General features: G+C 36.4%; 1 protein-coding gene across 1 annotated transcript in view; it reads left to right on the plus strand.

The window, feature by feature from the left end:
* The first annotated feature begins 101 nt into the window (after window positions 1-101).
* LOC109090151 (A disintegrin and metalloproteinase with thrombospondin motifs 12-like) overlaps window positions 102-17,329 on the plus strand; it is a 30,102-nt gene continuing 12,874 nt past the window's right edge. The window contains exons 1-11 of the mRNA XM_042723153.1: window positions 102-643; window positions 1,640-1,998; window positions 8,797-8,977; window positions 9,077-9,318; window positions 13,294-13,377; window positions 13,589-13,713; window positions 14,605-14,754; window positions 15,628-15,771; window positions 15,894-16,038; window positions 16,158-16,250; window positions 16,325-16,470. Of these exons, the coding sequence (XP_042579087.1) occupies window positions 532-643; window positions 1,640-1,998; window positions 8,797-8,977; window positions 9,077-9,318; window positions 13,294-13,377; window positions 13,589-13,713; window positions 14,605-14,754; window positions 15,628-15,771; window positions 15,894-16,038; window positions 16,158-16,250; window positions 16,325-16,470 (1,781 nt within the window). The 5' untranslated portion in view covers window positions 102-531. The remainder of the gene's footprint in view (window positions 644-1,639; window positions 1,999-8,796; window positions 8,978-9,076; window positions 9,319-13,293; window positions 13,378-13,588; window positions 13,714-14,604; window positions 14,755-15,627; window positions 15,772-15,893; window positions 16,039-16,157; window positions 16,251-16,324; window positions 16,471-17,329) is intronic.

Here is a 17,329-nt window from a genome sequence, read left to right on the forward strand (position 1 = left end):
TTGGTTCGCATATAACTCTGTCTTCATTTGTATGTTAATCTAGTTTGGGCTCTTTAATATTAGGATTTTGTCAAAAATCTCCCACCATGCACCCCAGCACCCCCAGATAAAGTATGTTCTCGCGGCTATGCACATTATCCCTTACTTAAGAGACACGTCCCAACTTCTGGATTGCATCAACATTTTCTGTAGGATAAGAAGCTTTTAAGGTCTATTTTTTGAAAAGTAATTAAAGAAAGACTTTCATGCCATTGTGTGCCCTGTATGAGCGTGCATCCCTTGACTCCTGCAGCTCGTTGTTTTCGACTCTCGTGTTGAGCTCCTCTCCTCCTGCGCGTGGAAACATGAGGACAGTCAGTCAGAATCTCTCCTCCCACTCCACATCATATTCCTTCATTCTCCGCTCATTTTCTTTCTCCGTCTCTGAGCCCAGATGCCTCCTGCTTTCACCAGAAACTCCCCTCAGGACTGACTTTAATCAGCTCTTCGGCGCAGTGTTTGTTTGCTCAGTTAATTTTGCGTTGCAGAAACATGTCAAGCCGGGTCAGCGTTGCGATTTTGCGGTTCAATTGTGTTTTCTTTCTGGCTGCGAGCCACGTCAAGAGCTCTGAACCGGACTACCTCTTTCCAGACACAGAACAAGGTTTGTGTTTTCATGCATAAAAACATACATTAGTGTTAATATCTTATGTACAACATAATATGTTGTTGTGTCCACTGAAGGAGCTGTTTCACTGAGGCGAGCGGTCAGCTGCAGTAAAGTCCATGTTTCTGTTTATGGAGTTCTGAACTTTATGTAATCTCATTCTCTAAAAGCACATTTAACCCTTTAATGCGTGAATGGTTCAGTTTCAAAGACAAAGTCTTAATGTGCCATTTTTTACTTCAATATAATCACACTCATTCTTGTATATACCATGATTTTTGGGAGACTTACACAGCTGTTCATTGTAATACAATGTCTGTTTGGTGCATCAACACATTCATCAGTCATTTTTACTGTTTTATGGTGTCTGACATGAAGAGGACCGTGATATATAATTATGTTTAAGGATCAAATGCAATCATTCATGGTGCTTTAGATGTAATATCTCTCTCTGAATGGTTAAAATGACTTGATAAATCTCATGAATGAACGCCTGGGTTATATTTGACCATTTCAAACGAAAAGGAAAATTTGTAAATACAAAATTTTAAAGTGTTTTTTTTTTTTTTTTTTTTTGCTAGATTTTCAAGGCATGTAAGCACAATTTCCATCTCAAATATTGTGAAAATATTTATGAAATATATATAATTCTTAATACATTTTAAAAATTATTTATATATATAAATACATTTTTTAAATTATGTGTGTGTGTGTGTGTGTATATATATATATATATATATATATATATATATATATTATATATACACACACACACCATATATATATATATATATATATATATAATAAATAGCAAAAAGTTTGTTCCAAAGGTCCTACAGCTTTAATTAAATAAGAAAAGAGAAAAATAATATAGGTAAAATATAGGAATGTAGGGTGAAATATGAAATATTTTGTGAGATTCACCCCAGAAGATGTGTTGCTTCAAAAAAGATTGTTGTTTTCAAGGGAGAATTGTCTTATTTTCATTTCTAGAACTCTTCATCAAGCAGCACTCTGAGTTTTGTGTGGATCATCCTGAAAAAGTGGACGGAGATGGGAATTTCATCTCATATTCTTTATCGCATCACTTCTCTGACAGGCGACAGAAGAGGGACCTGAATTCAGCAGAGAGGCGAGTGTATTACAAACTCAACTACAAAGGTCAGGAGTTCACTCTCAATCTAACCACCAATGACAATCTGCTCTCCAATGAATATGTGTTGGAGAAACACAGCGGGAGTTTAACAGAAAAGCAGTCACACACATCTGGGAGTGGCGCCTGCCACCTCATTGGCACAGTAACTGATGGTTACGTGCAGGGAACCGCTGCCATCAGCACCTGTGCAGGACTGGTGAGAAATATCTGATTTAATCTGTCAGTTCATTTACATATATCAGGTAATTCATTTCTGGTGTGAATTCACTTACTGTACTTGCATTAGTGCCGATGCTGTCATTGGCTGTTAAAGGAATAATTCATCCAAAACTAAAAATGTACTCACCCTCAGGCCAGTCAAGATGTAGATGAGTTTGTTTCTTCATCGGAACAGATTTATTTTTACAAACCCTCAGCTTTTCACTTTACAATACATTAATCATTGTACTGGAGTGGTGTGGATCACTTGTGGATTATTGTGATGTTTTTATCAACTGTTTGGACTCTCATTCTGACGGCACCCATTCAGTGCAGAGCATCCAGTGGTGAGCAATTGATGTAATGCTAAATTTCCACAAATCTGTTCTGATAAAGAATCAAACTATTTACATCTTAGATGGCCTGAGGGTGATTAAATTTTCATTTTAGGGTGAACTATATTATAAATATATAAATTCAAATATTTGTATGTAGCTTTGATTTAATTTTATTTCAATGTTAGTTTTTTAAGTACTTCAACTCATTTTACTTTATACAATTTCATTTACATTTTGTTTTATTTCAGCTTCATTTCAGTAACAGATAGTTTATTTGTTCAAGATAATAACACTTCTAGTGATAAGCTCTCGTAAACCTAGTGGTCCCAGACTGAACAAAAGCCTGTCTGGAGTGACATCGACTGGCCTGTTAGACTCTTAACTCTTTGGCCCCTGTTTTGTTTGCAAAAATAAGTGTTTGGCCATTAGAGTGACTCTACAATGAAACATCAGTGTGCGGGCTGACTGTATCCTGTGTGCGCAGAGTAGATCTAAAAGAGTTTATATTTTCCCGATAATGACCGTCTGACATTAAATTATCCCACTTATTACATGGCTACATACCAAATAAATATATAAATGAACATGAAATATTGATCCGAGTTCAAAAGATTTTATTATCCAGAAACAAAGAGAGCTAGAAAAGAGTTGTGTGGGAAAACAATCAATTATTCTATTTAACATTATTATACAACAATATTTAACTGCAGAAAGCCACGACTGACCAATCAGAATAGAGAGCCGTGTAATAAGATCCAATAGTAAGCTGTTATTCAGAGTGGATGCTCATAAAATGCAGGGAACTTGAGAAGAACTGTAACCAGGTCAGTGTGTCAGCACAAAACATGACTCATTCTAACTTGGCAATTGAACAAAAAGTTGCAAAGGGGGGAAAAGAGGAGAGGCAGAATGAATCGGTTGTTGGTGAAAGCACAGGAAAGAGTTTTGGACTTTAAAATGAGCTTTGATTTATTAGGCTCATACATAATTTGCAAAAGTATGCATGCAGTACCTGCACTAAATGCTCCTTCTGTCTGTCAGTCATTGCCTGAGCATGCATGCTCCTCCTGTACGGTCGTGTTTATGTCAATCAACAGCGCTTCATTCCGTTCTCATGTTATCTTTCCTTCCAAACATTAGCTTTCAGTCTCTGGTGCTATTACACTCACATTCCATTAACTTTCATGTATTCGCTCCTCAGAGACTCAGGTGTTTAATGTATGGGAGAAGCAAAAAATACCAGACAGATAGTCTTCTGTAATAATGTGTGCAGGATGTCGAGATGATGCCAGGTGCTTTTGCTTTTATAGTGGACGAAGTTAAGATTCTTTGCCATGTGTGTGGCCAAACGAAAATGTAATGAAGTTCAACTGATTAGCCTAGCAGATTTATGCACTGCCAACATGCACGAATTAAAAAAAACAATGTGCTAATGTTTTGTGCAGTGCATTTAGTGGTGGAGCAGTGGCCAAAAGATACACTCTGCAGAGCTTGTGAAACATTACCTGTAGTTTTTTAAAAAGGAATAGTTTAGCCAAAAATAAAAATTGTCATCATATGCTTGAATTTTTTCATTTTTATTCCTATTTTTCCATACAAGGAGAATTTATAGTGATCACCACTATTTGGCAGAAATGTTGAGTGTGTTAAATACTTTTTGTCCAAAGAGGTTGTTCCGCCCCAAACTCACACCATTGGTTAAGCTGAAAGTTAACATTTCGAAATGCTTGAACAAACCAAACATTACTGTTCAAAAGTTTGGGGTCAGTAAGATTTTTTAATAATGTTTTTAAAAGAAGTATGCTCACCAAAGCTGCATATTTTTGATAAAATATTATTACAACTTAAAACAACATTTTCTATTTGAATAAAATGTAAAATGTCATTTATACCTGTGATGCAAAGCTGAATTTTCAGCATCATTTAGGATTGTTTACTGTTTGGTTTACGGTTCTGTTTGGTTTAAACTCATTAGCACTGAACTCTGTCGACTCCATTCCTGTTCCACTTTTGTTATAAACCTGAGCAGTCACAGATAAACAAAACTACTCGTCGCTGACCCGCTCTGCATTAGTCATTAGATCCATATACATTCTTCCTGCCCTCCAGAGGATGTATGGCTGGTTTTGAAGTGATATACTGTAGTTTGAAGCCCTTTACATGAGATGGAAGTCCTATATATCCTGTTTGAAGAACTACCAAAACCTGCAGGAACTCTGGAAGTCCAGCAACACACACATGGCTTCTGTATTTAGCAGTTCAGGTTCTGTTTTCATAAAGCCCCCTGACACCGAAGCTCACATTTCTGCTGAGGAGCAGAGGAGGAGAGAGAAAGAGAGGACGGGCCCACAAAAGACAGAGATTAATTAAATATCTTATTTGTTTGTGTAAAAAGTATTTTGGCAGTAAAATGACAGTTTTTAGTATGATCAGATTTAGTATGATCACTTTTTCTGTTATATATTTGAATAAGTACAGGTCAAAATAAGTATGTTGTCCGTATCGTCTTCCATATTTTGACATTTTATTTTCACAAGCATTATTTGAACAGTCAAGTAGACACTTTATTTGCATTTAATATTCCTATGAATAAAAATATACATAAAAAATATTTTGTATATTTAATTTGATGCAGACACCAAAATGGGACATCTTATCTATCTATCTATCTATCTATCTATCTATCTATCTATCTATCTATCTATCTATGTTATATATTAACTGAATGAAAGTACATGCTACTAAGATTTTTGAGGACGTGTGAGTGCTTTTTAGAGCCTCATGCCATAGCTGTGTATCACAGACGTGTACGTTGCAGTGGTTAGTATTGTTTAGACTCTGTGGATGATCGACTCGGCTGAGTCAATATTATGACTGCGTCTCTGACCCCCTGGAGAATTCATTGTGTATTCCTCTGCCTTTCCACAAATCCTATATCTGTTTTGTGTTACGTGCAGCCCAGTTTCGAAACATTTGGAATGTTTTTTCTGGTCACGGTTTATTTAGTTTGTTCTGAACACACACACACACACACACACCTGTTTTTGGCCTGTGGGACTGATTCATTCAGCAGGGCGGTGAACGAGTGCATGAAGTGCATCATGAGAGTTGTTCTCATTCCCATAAATCTGGGAATTCACTGCATCTCCAAGAAAACATGGTGATAAGAGAAAAATGTTTTGCCAAATGAAATCTCATGGGTTGAAACACTCAGAGTACATATGGACACACACTTTAAGAAAAGACTGTAAAGAGTGAATGTGCAACCTGATTTGACCCTTGGAATGTGAGGCTTACACATGAGGATAAGTTTGTTCAAAACCCTAACCTTAAGAAACAAAAGATGCTTAGGATTGAATTAATTTGCTCAAAAGTGACATTAAAGTATTTTATAACATTACAAAGGATTTCTTCAGTAAAATCAAAAAAAAAAAACCTGTTTTCAACATTTATAATATACATTTATAATAATAAAAAAAAATGTTTATATATATATATATATAACCACAAAAAAAAACCTGTTTTCAACATTTATAATAATAAAAAAAAATGTTGATTTCTGAAGGATCATGTGGCACTGAAGACTGGAGTAAAGGCTGTTGATAATTCAGCTTTGCATCACAGGAATAGATTACAATTTAAAATATATTAAAGTAGAAAACAGTTTTTAGAAATTGCAATAATATTTTAATGTAACTTTTTACTGTATTTTTGAGCAAATAAAATGTGGGGAACCTTTTGTGGAATGGAAAGGTTCCATGGATGTTAAAGGTTCTTCATGGAACTAGATGCCGATAAAGAATCTTTGTTTAAGAGTGAAACAATTGCATTTTAAATTGAATGAATGTTTGACATTTAATGGATGCACTGAATGTATTTGTTTTGTGTTTAAGCTTGTGTATGTGACATGTTCAGGCACACTGGATAAACTTGCTAAAGACCCTGCAGTGTGGAAGAAATGCCAGGACTGGCAAGTACTTGCAGGGAAAATTAACAAACAGTTGTGATTACAAACAGGAGTGTGACAGGAAAAATACCTTCCCTGAATTCACTGGAATTCTAACAGTTTTAAATAATGAGCCTTGACACCTGAAGTGTTATAACAGTACAAACTACTTTAAACGATTTGAACAAAACCTAATCTCTTAGCATAAACCTCCAATGCACAACGCTGTTTGAGCTACAGATATGAATTATACTGCAAATTGTGTGGCTTCATGAGTAGTCGGGACAATTACTATAGACTTAAAACCAAATTTTCAACTGGGGGATCATAAAATTAGTGAACAATTACTATAGACTTAAACTGACAAAGTGAGAACTCATGGGTCCCCCCACATCATAGATACATAAGGGTGGGCTCTTTTGATTTTGAGCCATGTACACAGACCAACCATTTCATAGAGAAATAGAAAATCATAAAACATTTGCTACTAGATAAATAACTTTTGAATTTGATGAAAAATACAATAAAAAAAATAGTAATTTTGTGAAATATTATAATTTAAAGGGGTCATATGATGCTGCTAAAAAGAACATTATTTTGTGTATTTGATGTACTGCAATGTGTTTATGCAGTTTAAGGTTAAAAAAAACACATTATTTTCCATATAATGTACATTATAGTTTCTCCTCTATGCCCCGCCTTCTGAAACGCATCGAGTTTTACAAAGCTCATCGGTCTGAAAAGCGAGGTGTGCTCTGATTGGCCAGCTATTTAGTGCGTTGTGATTGGCCAAATGCCTCAAGCGTGTGACAGAAATATTACGCCCCTTAACATACTGTGATGACACCACCCACCAGCAGCAAGACACACACAACATCCTCTTCTCTCGCACACACCACAACATCTTCTCTCTTATCAGCAATTTAGTGTACTGAAAGCAAGAAACAAATCAAACAACTCGGGATACTGGTTTATTTCGCGTCAGAGGGAGTGTAAGGCACGTTTATAAACCGGATAAGTTATTTGTGGATTAGTGCGTACTGGAGACGCGAACCGTTTCAAACGATTCCGATAGATTTTGTGAACTGTTCACTAAAAAGATCCGGTTAAATAGAAAGATTCGTTTGCAATCCGGACATCACTAGACGAGACAAAACCAATAAAACCCATTACAAACGAGGCATTTGTTGCATCCAGTGGGGACATAATTACTGATTATAATGATTTATACTGTCTTTTTATGCGCTGCGTAAACATTAAACCATGTCTGCATTTGTGATCTGAGAAACAATAAACAACAAGCCTACTCTACTGCTCAAAACTCGCGTTTGAATCATCATTGGCAAATTATTTGAATATAAAAAAAATAGTACTTACAGGCTGTGAGTCAGAAGCGCCAGACTGTCCTTGCAAAGTTTGAACTGCCCAACTTTATAGAAACAGCCGTTGTGCCACAGACGCATTGCAGGCTACTGATTCAGGAAACAGTCCTCATCCTTTATAAAATGCGCAGCACAAATCTGAATATTTGGGTTGAACTGTTCTGGAACAGTGTTGAAATACAACTTAACCACTGATTTCTAGTCATGTCCTCTTTTGGAAGGCCAAACAAAGTTTCACTTCAACGAAACACACAGCGACTCCACAGCATGGCAGCTGCGGCAACAGAGAGAATAAAATTTACGCCTTCTTTCTTTGCGTGAACATTTGGACAGCATTATGCAAATCTTCCCACATCGTGACATAGAGATGTGGGGGCGTGTTAGAATGAGCTGTTTTAGGGGGGGTGTGGTTGACCCTTAACTTTTATAAAGAATATCTCTTTGGATTTGAGACTTTAGTCTTTGCAAGAGAAAGGAAAAATTTAAATCGCATCATATGACCCCTTTAAGGTGGCATTGTCATTTTACATGTAAAAAATTGTATGATTTTTGTGATTTTTCAACCAAAGTATTCAGAATTAAATAATAATAAATCCTATTTGTTTTCAACCAAATTAGGATTCCTATATAATAATTAGTAATCATGAGTAATTAAATTATATTTGCACAATGAAAAGTATTAACAATATTAGATCTTGGTCTATATTTACAATCAGAATATTAATATTTAATCATTATTTGTTTACAAAATATTTTTTCTGTTTACAAACATCATGGTGTATCTCACCTAAGAACAATAAAGATCTCAGTTAATGTAACCGCATTGAACTTGCTGATGCATTTACAGTAAACCCAACTAATAAAACTAGAAAAAGTCATATTAATATGCTGATTTGCTGCTCAAGAAACCTCTCTTATTATTATCATTGCTGAAAACAAATAAATGATTTTATGGAAACCAATAACACTTTTTTTCAGGATTGTTTAATAAATAGTTAAATAACTAAAATACTTTTGTAACATTACAGATCTCTTTAATGTCACTTTTGATTCATTATTGCTGAAGTTTATGTATTTTTTTTTTTTTTTTGGCGCTCAAACTTTTAAATAGTATTGTTTTTTTCTTATAGACAGGGCTGTTAAATTTACCGCAGGGGCCACTATTGATCGAGCCGGTCCGTGGCCACACCTCAAACGTCACTCATCCACGACACCCACATGTGATCTACTGGAGTTCAACCTGGAGTGGACTCAGGCGGCGACGTAGCACTGATGCACACAGCATTCATCATAGTCCCTGTGGGGTCAAAGGTCAGATATGTTAGATGTATTAAAAATTCTTAATAAAATGATACTTCACCCAAAAAATGCCATTTTTTTTGTCTGTGTGTGTGTGTGTCTCTGGTGCAGATGGTTCTGAGTTTTCCCAACAGGTGGAGCAGGAGAGAGAGCACTGGGAGCAGGAGCAGCGCCAGCAGGGTGGGGATCGTAATCATGATCCGGATCGAGAGTGGACACGACCACGGAGGATCTCCCCTCGCTCCATCAGCAAAGAGCGCTGGGTGGAGACCATGGTGGTGGGCGACTCCAAACTGGTGGACTACCACGGAAGTGGAAACGTTGAGTCCTACATCTTTACCATCATGAACATGGTAAGTGCATACAAGTACTTCTAGTGTGTTCATGCACTTCTGAGAAATGCGAATAATTACGACGTCAGGTGTACCTTTTCTGCATCAAATTCTGCAAGATTTTTAACTCTTTCCCCACCAGCATTCTTAAAAAAGTTGCCAGCCACCACCAACGATTTTGATGATTTTCACTAAAATTTGATGGCCTCCAGTATATTTTGCTGTATTAATATTTGAATATGCAATGCAACAAAATAGGGATAGTTCCACCAAAAAATCAAAATTATGTCATTAATGACTCACCCTCATGTCAAACCAGTGAGAATTCATCTTCGGAAGTTTTCAAGCTATTTTAGAGTCCGAGAGCTTTTCTGTCCCTCACTTGAGAATGTATGTACGGTATACTGTCCACGTCCAGAAAAAAATAAAAACATCTTCAAAGTAGTCCATGTGACATCAGAAGGGTCGGTTAGCTTTTTGAAAGCATCGAAAAATACATTTTGGTCAAAAATATCAAAAACTACACTTTATTCAGCATTGACTTCTCTCCCGGGTCTGTTAGAGTTCAGCACTGCAGTTTAGTCATATCAGGTTCGCGAAAATCACTCGGATGGAACCGGATCTTCTTGAACCAGTTCACCAAATCGAACTGAATCGTTTGAAACGGTTAGCGTCAACAATAAGCATTAATATCACAAATGACTTAAGCTGTTAACTTTTTTAACATGGCTGACACTCCCTTGAGTTCAAAATAGAACCAATTACCCGGAGGTAATTCATTTACTCAAACAGTACACTGAAATCCGAGCCAGATAACGAACGAAACATGACTCGTTCTCGATCAAGACCGGTTTCTAGTCGGACGCTTCCATTACGAGAACTGAGATGCACATGCGTGAAGCAGGACTGACACAGGCGCATCTGAACTGAACTGGTTCTTTGGTGATTGGTTCAACTGATTCGTGTGTGCTAATGTTTGAGCGCTGGTAAAACCGAAGGCTTATGGGCAAAATCATCGCCCAATTAATCATTACGTCGAGCGCAAAAGAGAATGGGTTGATTGTCCTCAACCGGTTTATGAATCAAACTGTCTGAAAGAAACACGGTTCGCGGATGAAGCAGATTATCACTTGATCCGAATAAACGATGCATCTGGTTTGACAAAAGAGTCAATCACGTTCGGTTTCGTCGGTCATCAGTTCAGTCAGTGTTACTGTCAGTAAGAGGAATACTGTATTGGTTTATTTGGAAATCAGATTGCGTAAGTAATTTGTGGATTTTCAAACGATTCAGTTCATTTGGTGAACTGGTTCAAGAAGATCGGAGTGTCAGTTTGTACAGCATTCAGAAGATGTTGTAATTCAGTTCGCCCCCCCGATGTATTACATGTGAACGCGCTCATAACAGACCGGGAGGCGAAGTCAATGCTGAATATAAGTCGTTTTTTGATATTTTTGGACCAAAATGTATTTTCGAGGCTTCAAAAAAATTCTAACGGTACCCTCTGATGTAACATGGACTACTTTGAAGATGTTTTGATTACCTTTCTGCGTTATCACAAACTGGACTGGAGGGCCGTCTTACCTTAGACCCGAAGAGAACCTTACGGGGGGGAACGTGAGGGTGAGTCATTAAATGACATTAATTTTGATTTTTGTCCGCCTTTATTATTCATCACAGAAGCAGATGTACTTTTTAAGACAAGAAGTTTGACTCCTAAAGCGATCGAGGTGTTCTGTTGTTTGAGCATGTAATATGAACATAGCTAGTCATCATTTACTCCCTACATCTGAGCCGCTGAAGACGCATATACCACTTCCTGGATTATGTTTATTTTCTTTATATGCTGTAAAGATTATTTTTATTATAGCATTGGAATTCGCCCACGATCTAGGTTTTGTACCTAAATGCACTTATGTTTGGTGAGGACAGCGTTATCAAATCATTAGACGTGATCCAGCTTCACCTACAGAAGAAGTGATATTATATGGATTTAACAGTCCCTCAGAGAGTGGTTTGGAAGAGAGGGGCGGGGTCAGCAGAGTCCAATTAATGTGCTAATTAGCAAGTTTCACGTTGAATGCGGCTAAAGTAAACAGTCCCTCAGAGAGTGGTTTGGAAGAGAGGGGCGGGGTCAGCAGAGTTCATTAACATTGGAAATGGAAAATGCTACAAAACGGTTTGCTCTGAAAAGAGCTGTTTTTGACAGGGTAAAAAAGGTGTTTTTAACACTACCATTAATACATTTTAACCAAACTCTGACTTTTCATTAAGACCCTAAAGAATCATAAAATGGGCATCCGATGACCCTTTTAAACATCTACAGAGTGATAAATAAAGAATGTGCATCACTGTGTTTTTGCTTTATGTTGTTCAATTTATGAAGGTGCTGTAACTTTGCAGCTAAACTTTCAACTAAGGGCCAGATGTACTTAACATTGAGAGCACTCAAAGCGCTGACGGGACTGTAAGTTCTGCTGGCGATTCACCGACAGTGCACAAATGAAAGAACACAGATGCAGCTAAATCATTTCCATAGTGAACAATGCAACCTAGCAGCACAATTAGCGTAGCGTCACAAACAAGCAAAGCCGATGATAATCCAGTGCGTGTAATCCACTGGCAACACAGGCCCAAACTGGGTAAAGAAATGCCTTTTGGGGATGTTAATGGTGCAAAAACCAGAAAACTGACCATCGTAAACCTTAGTAAAATGACCTTGCATGATTCATTTAAATACTTGCATCTGAAAGGAACTCCTACAAATGCAATACTACTACAAATAACAAATACTATTGTTTCATTTCGTGTCTTTTTTTAATGCCAAAAGAGGGTTTGCTCTGGCACAAGCTTGTAACGCTCAGCCCAGCGGGCTGGGTAACTAAAATTGAAATGGGGTCTGACTTTTCTGTGTGAGAGTTAAAATGTGTTAAAAGAATGACATAAACTCAAAATACGGTTAATGAGAATGTACAACACTATAAAACCAGGTAAACTCAGTCTGTTAAAAGAATCCAGGTATTTTGTTCATACCCTAAACACAGTCCAAAAATCCCAGTGTGTCGTTGAGTCCCAATGTGAGTGTCCACCTGTGTATAAACAGGTCCTTCTCAAAAAATTAGCATATTGTGATAAAAGTTCATTATTTTCCATAATGTAATGATAAAAATTAAACTTTCATATATTTTAGATTCATTGCACACCAACTGAAATATTTCAGGTCTTTTATTGTTTTAATACTGATGATTTTGGCATACAGCTCATGATAACCCAAAATTATAATGAACTTTTATCACAATATGCTAATTTTTTGAGAAGGACCTGTACAATCCAGGTTCTGCAAGTGATCCGGAAAGGTAAGTCCACAGTCCAGGTGTGAGTGGAAGCTGTGAATGGCCTCCTTGATTGTCTGCCATGCTGCTCTTTTTATAGTGCTCCTGCTTCCTGTCAGGTGACTGATCACCTACCATACAGTTCTTAAAGACATATACACACTAAAACGGATAAGAACATGTAAACCAATTAAAACTCTATAATACATAACATTACTGTAATAAATAGAGCGGTTAAAACATGTCCCTTGTGTCACAAGCTGTTAATAAATCTGGCCCTAACTGTTATGTTAGTAGAGTATTAGTTGACTGTTACGGTTAGGGTTAGTAGAATAATTTGACATGCACTTGCAAAGTGATTTATAGTCAGTAGAATGTCTGTTGGAGAACCATTAAAATAAAGTGTTAGCAGATATTAAGCAGACAGTCTACTAATATGTTAACGACTGCTAGTTGACATACAGTAGTTGCTGCTTTGTTACTATACTATAGTCACTCAACAGAATGTATTGAATTATGACTGTGATGGCGTTTATGTGTTCAACTTGAAAAACATCATTCCGACATGATTTGAACGCAACATATGACTTTCATTAAATAGAAAAGACCAGCTTGATAAACTGAAATTGTATATTTTTCAATATTTTGTATCACTTTTTTGTAGGTGGCTGGAATTTTTCACGATGCCAGCATCGGTAATGCTGTCCATATCGTATTGGTCCGGCTCATTCTGCTACACGGAGAAGAGGTACATATAAATCAAGGCATAATTTGCTTTAGATCCAGTTCTTCCCAGACCATCATGAGTTTTCAGGGGGTCCTGATCTATGCTGGTTAGTGCTGGTTAAACATGGACAACTTGCTGGTTATGCTTGTTAACATATGCACAAACCACAACACATGCTGTTAGTGGACACTATTACTGCTTTTACTTTACTGCTACTTTTGTGTATTTTCAGAAAGGCCTGAAGATCATTCACCACGCTGATACGACTCTCAACAGCTTCTGTACCTGGCAAAAAAACCTCAATCCTCAAAGTGACACTCATCCTGCGCACCATGATGTCGCTGTACTCATCACACGGTAAAAACACCCTAGCCAATCATATCATTTAAAACAAAACAAAAGAAAATCAAATATTTGACATAGTGTCACATGACACTACAAAAAAAAATATTAATACAGTTTAATATTGTTTCCCATTTCAATATATTAAAAAAAAAAAAATCCTGTTATAGAGGCTGAATTTTTAGCATAGATTACTTCAGTCTTCAGTGTCACATGATCCTTCAGAAATCATCAATATAAATATTAGATTTAAAAAAAAAAATAAGATGAAGTAATACAATTACTGACACTAAAACTGAAATAAAATGATTCAGAATGCTTAGAAATATATTTTTAAACAAAAATGAATAAAAATTAAATTTATTATAATATGGTTGTAAAATCAGTTGTCTGTTGACAAAACTTTATCTAAATGATCTAAATAATAATATCTAAATTAGCTACATTTATTCAACTCATTGAAATTATTTAATATAGCTGAATGAACCTCAGTATCCTGGAATAAATGTCTGAAACAACTGCACATTGAATACCTAGTAAAACATAATGCTATTACCAGAGGATGAAGTGCTGACAAACACACATGAACCCTCTGACCCTCACTTATTATCGTAAATGTCAGTTTCTTGGTTGCAGAGCTGTTTGTCTCTGAGCATTTAACATACCTTAAAATCTCTAGTTTTAACCCAGAGCACCACAGACTGAATGACTTCACCATGTTCTGTGTCCAAGGCTTGACATTCTCCAGAGCTCGTTCATGCTGAACACAGCCAAATAAATGACAAAGAACTCAACCCCTGCCATAACTCTTCTTCAGCAGTTTTAGCCCTGCAGCACGACTTTAGTAGCCTATAAAATGAATCAAAGCCGTTGTTGTGTCTGACCTGATGTGATCTCTCCTCTCAGGAAGGATATCTGCGCAGGCATGAATCAGCCGTGTGAGACGCTGGGCTTGTCTCACCTGTCGGGCATGTGCCAGTCACATCGCTCCTGTAATATCAACGAGGACTCAGGGCTACCTGTCGCTTTCACCATTGCTCATGAACTCGGACACAGGTACATTTTTATGGGTCATTTTCATGAAACAGTGCCATTAGTGCCTAAATATGGCATTCATTTTTCAGGTTACATTTTCTCCACCTCTGGCTCAATTTTCATGCTAATGAAAAACAAATGCATTTTAGAAAAGAAAACATATTGGATTCACTGTAATATTATAATGGAATGCAAACTGGGTGACATTCCTATGCAGCATTTTATTTTATTTTTAATAAAAATAAAATTTTGCATTTTACATTGCACACCAAACAATGTTAAATCTATCAAATAATGTGACTGCATTAATTTAATTTAGCATTCCTGTGTTATATTGTATGATTCTTTGATGAATGTTATTCCAAAGCAAAGAAAATTTTCAGGATCTTTTTTTTTTAAAGAAATTAATAATTTTATTCTGCAAGGATGCATTAAAGTGACAGTAAATACATTTACAATGTTACAAAAGATTACATTTTTAATTGACAACTTTCAATTCATAAAAATGTTTTCAACACTGATAATAATAAGCAATGTTTCTTGAGCAACATATCAGTACATTAGAATGATTTCTGAAGGATCATGGGACACTGAAGACTGGAGTAATGATACTGATAATTTAACCTTTTATCAGGAATAAATTATATTTTAAAATGTATATATAAAAATAGAAAACAATTTTTTTCAATTGAAGTAATATTTCACAATATTAGTTTTTGCTGTAATTTTTATCAAATTAATGCAGCCTTGATGAGCATAAGACACTCTCAAATAAGACATAAGACACTTTCAAATGAGCATAAGACACTTTCAAAAAATTTCAAAAATCTTGCTGACCCCAAACTTTTAAATGGTACTGCATGTTTAAAAAGATAAACATGTTTTGTTCTGTAGTTTCGGAATCCATCATGATGGTCAAGGGAATGACTGTGAGTTAGTAGGTAGGCATCCATTCATCATGTCCCGCCAGCTTCACTACGACTCCTCTCCTCTCACCTGGTCCTCCTGCAGCAAGGAGTACATCACACGCTTTCTCGAGTGAGAACACACACTCATGTACAGGAACATGTAATTGCATGCTTTATATCTTACGTCTTACCGCAAATTTTGAAATATTCCAGACTATGATCTTTATTCATAAAGCTCTGTTATCCTCTCAGTCGTGGTTGGGGCTTCTGTCTGGATGACCGGCCATCTAAGAGGGACCTCAGCTCTGCCATGGCGGCGCCAGGGGTACGATACACGCCTCAGCACCAGTGCCAGCTGCAGTACGGACCCAACGCCACCTTCTGCTCAGAAGTGGAAGTAAGGAGTGCATGCATTCAAAAATCAAGATGAATAAAATATAGTTCAACTTTTGTCTCTAATATTGAAAGGGGGTCTTCAGGTTGTCAGACCATTCATTCAGGCTCTATTGGTTTCAGAATGTGTGTCAGATTCTGTGGTGCTCTGTAAATGGATCATGCCGCTCCAAACTGGACTCGCCGATAGATGGAACCAGGTGTGGGCCCGAGAAGGTATAAGAGATTGACTTTCAAATAAAAGTATTTTGAATTATTGTGTACTGTATTTAATTCTCTGTGTGTGTCAGTGGTGTATCTCTGGTGAGTGTGTGATCGTAGGGAAGTTACCGGAAACAGTGCATGGAGGCTGGGGTCCCTGGAGCACCTGGTCTCACTGCTCTCGCACCTGTGGAGCTGGAGTCCAGTCAGCAGACAGGGAATGCAACCAGCCCAAGTACACATCACTTTCTATTGCTGTTTCTATATTATTTCTTAATGCTTTTTCTTTCATTCATTCATTTTTGTGGTCAGTAAGGTTTTATCTTTTTAAAAATAAATACTTGTATTCAGTGAGCATGCATTAAATTGATCAAAAGTGACAGCAAAGACATTTATAATGGTATAAAAGATTTATATTTAAAATAAATGCTATTCTTTTGAACTTGCTATTCATCAAAGAATTCTGGAAAAAGCAGCACAACTGTTTAGACATTGATAATAATATTTGTATTTTATTTTATTTTTTATTTTTTGAGCAGCAAATCAGTATATTAGAATGATTTCTGAAGGAGTTCAGCTTTGCATCACATGAATAAATTACATGTTAAAATATATTTAAATGGTCCCCTTTTTTTTTTTGCTGTATTTTAGATCAAATATATGCAGCCTTGGTTATCAAGAGATTTAATTTAAAACATTAACAAATTTTACAGACCACAGTTTATTTTTATATCAGTGTGCTTGTATACAAATATATACTAGCTATAAGGTTTTTTTTTTTAAGAAATTAATATTTTATATATAAAGTATAGTTTTGTTTTTGTACACACACACACACACACACACACACACACACACACACACACAGAGAGAGAGAGAGAGGTAGACACAATTTAAATACAATTAAAAATATATAAAACAAATGCATTATGTGCCAAGAAGATAAAAGGTTAAAAAATCTTGTTCATTTATTTCTGCCCAGTATCTGTTGTACTACCAGCAGAATACACTAGAGGGCACACCTGTATCTATTTTTACAAACCACTGCCTTTTGTTGTGTAGTTTGTTCTCTGTCATAAATTGAGTAGCATCTT

The sequence above is a fragment of the Cyprinus carpio genome, chromosome B5 (assembly GCF_018340385.1).
Source record: "Cyprinus carpio isolate SPL01 chromosome B5, ASM1834038v1, whole genome shotgun sequence".
Lineage (NCBI taxonomy): Eukaryota > Metazoa > Chordata > Actinopteri > Cypriniformes > Cyprinidae > Cyprinus > Cyprinus carpio.